Raw genomic sequence first — 2,548 nt, 5'->3', positions numbered from 1 at the left:
GTACTGGGTAAGATTTATGAGATTCTATAAACATTTCACCTACCTTTGTTTAAAATAATTTTTTTATCGTAATTTACTCCAAAATGATGCAGTATTCTTTAGATTGCAATGTATCCTCATCATAAGCCAAATCCAATCACTTTTATTGATCAACATAGATGCAATATGCAATTCTGTGAAAATATTGTCTCATCTTATTTAATACAGGAGATATAATGGGCACAGCAATGCAGAACCTGGACAGTCTTCTTGCCATGCCATATGGGTGTGGGGAGCAGAACATGGTGCTCTTTGCTCCCAATATCTTTATTCTTCAGTATCTAGAGAAGACTCATCAGCTCACCGATGAGATCAAGAGCAAAGCTATCAAGTTCCTTGAGAGCGGTAAGACATAACCCCCCAATAACTGCACATACACATCCATTTTTAGAACAAAATTGGCTGGAACAGCTGTTTTTTAAAAACACATTCTTCAGATATTATAAAAAACAGTTTTTCACATTTATTTTACATAAAATAAATATCAAAAATTACCGATAAATTATCCCAACCTATTAAACCTAACATGACTTGTGGCTGCTGTTCCTGGAAGGCCTCCAAACACCAAAATGTCGGGCCACCTAAGGCTGCAATAGCTTGATAACTTGGCTCTTAGCCACCAAACTCTGGCCCAGATACCCTCCCCGCCCTAAACAGAGTTGCCTAATTACCACCCCTTTTTAAAACTCAAAAGAGACCCATACCACAGACAGGTTCTCCACACTCCACAGCACCTCCAAACCGCTGCCTTCCAGAAAGCCAGGCACCAATCCAGACAAGACAAAAACAAGCCATGGCCTACTAACCAAACTCAATCAATTTTTTCAGTGTGCTAAAATGCAATTATAGCTCTTTGATCAGTTGCTTTAGTTGCCTGTAAATGCTGTTTATTGTTCAAATCTCCACAGGTTAACTGGCTTTGTGGTGAAGTCCTTCAGCAAATCACGACCTTACATATTTATAGATGAAAGTCACCTCAAACACTCTATTACCTGGCTGAAGAACAACCGTGATGAGTCGGGGTGCTTCCGCAGCGTGGGAAGACTTTTCCACAATGCATTGAAGGTAAACACTCTACAGCTGGCAATGCCCAAAGAGAAAATCATAGAGCTCACAATTTGTCATATTTATGTACAGGAGACTTAATCTTCAATGAGGTCACTTAGTGTACAACTCAAACAATGAGATTGGTGAAATTGGTGGGAATGAAATTATAATGTATGCATAATTGCAGGATCCTCTGGTGAGGGACTCTATGGCCTGTCTACAGAAGGCATCCACGGATGTGACCAAAGTTTACACCATGGCTCTGATGGCATACGCCTTTACACTGGCTGGAGAAAATAAACTAAGAAATGACTTAATGAAAAAATTAGAAGAAAAAGCTGTGAAAGGCGGTGAGTTATACTTTTATTATATTGTATATATTATATTGATAAATAGAAAGTTTACTTCATATATATATAAGTAGTTATTAGTCAACAGGTTTTCAGTTTGCTGCAAACTTTACAAAGCTTCCATAGCATGTACAGGGGAGTTAGGCAGCCTGTATGCCTAGTGCTAAATAGCAAGTAAGACCAAAAGTTATTACATCTATATGGACATCTAGTCACATAGGTTTCTTATTTGAACTGATCTACAGATGGACAGATTCATTGGAAACGTGATTCTATTCCTCCCAAGCAAGATTCATACTGGCACCGAGCTCCATCTGCAGAAGTGGAATTAGCTGCCTATATGCTCCTGGCTCTTATTTCTGGGCCTGAACCAGACATGGATAAAGCTGTACAGGTCGTCAACTGGTTAAGCAAACAGCAGAACCCCTATGGAGGCTTCTCATCTACACAGGTATCTTATAAGGAGATTAAGGAAGTCTAATGTCATTATGCAATAATCAAAAGCAAACTAAAGCAAAACCATTAGTGATACCCATAGTAATAATTTTTCAAATTTCATTTTCATTATTTCAAAAAAGACAAACCTGGTCACTTGAGTTTGCTTTTGATGACCTTGCAAAGGTCTTTTTTGATTAGCCAGAATTTTTTTTTTAAGATAGTATGCCTAAAGTTGGCATATGCTTGCCAAAATTCAGCTTACAGAAGTATAATTTTAAAGTTAGTTTAAAATGAACCTAAACTCTAACACCAGACATAAAATATAAATTTCCAGTTACTTGCGCTGGAATGCCAGTCCACTTAGTGGCGCTGGCTGTCATCTTGTATTCACTCCCGTCCAGGCTCTCCAACCAATCAAAAATTTTGTGTAGTATTTTGTGATTGGATGGTGCTGATGTCATTGGTGTTATTACAGATCAGGCCATCATCACAAGACACAGATAAGACTTCTACATCTCACTGCCCTTTCAGACCACTGAGCAGTATCATCATCATCTTTCACTGTGGAGCCGGTTATCACCCTAATCAGTGTTGCCATCCCCCATCTGTGCAGCCTGTTGTCACCCCAATACATGTTGCACCCCACCTGTGGAGACTGTTGTCACTCATCTACA

At 39.0% G+C, this 2,548-nt stretch overlaps 1 protein-coding gene across 1 annotated transcript; it reads left to right on the top strand.

Moving 5' to 3' along the window:
* The first annotated feature begins 1,249 nt into the window (after positions 1 to 1,249).
* Positions 1,250 to 1,922, top strand: LOC140321295 (alpha-1-inhibitor 3-like). The gene is made up of 2 exons (XM_072398104.1): positions 1,250 to 1,436; positions 1,682 to 1,922. Exons 1-2 carry the CDS (start codon positions 1,295 to 1,297, stop codon positions 1,915 to 1,917), a joined length of 378 nt encoding a protein of 125 aa, XP_072254205.1. The 5' UTR covers positions 1,250 to 1,294; the 3' UTR covers positions 1,918 to 1,922.
* Positions 1,923 to 2,548: the final 626 nt, after the last annotated feature.

The sequence above is a fragment of the Pyxicephalus adspersus genome, unplaced genomic scaffold (genome assembly GCF_032062135.1).
Source record: "Pyxicephalus adspersus unplaced genomic scaffold, UCB_Pads_2.0 Sca2087, whole genome shotgun sequence".
Classification (NCBI taxonomy): Eukaryota; Metazoa; Chordata; class Amphibia; order Anura; family Pyxicephalidae; genus Pyxicephalus; species Pyxicephalus adspersus.
This window is presented reverse-complemented; position numbering and strand designations above follow the sequence as displayed.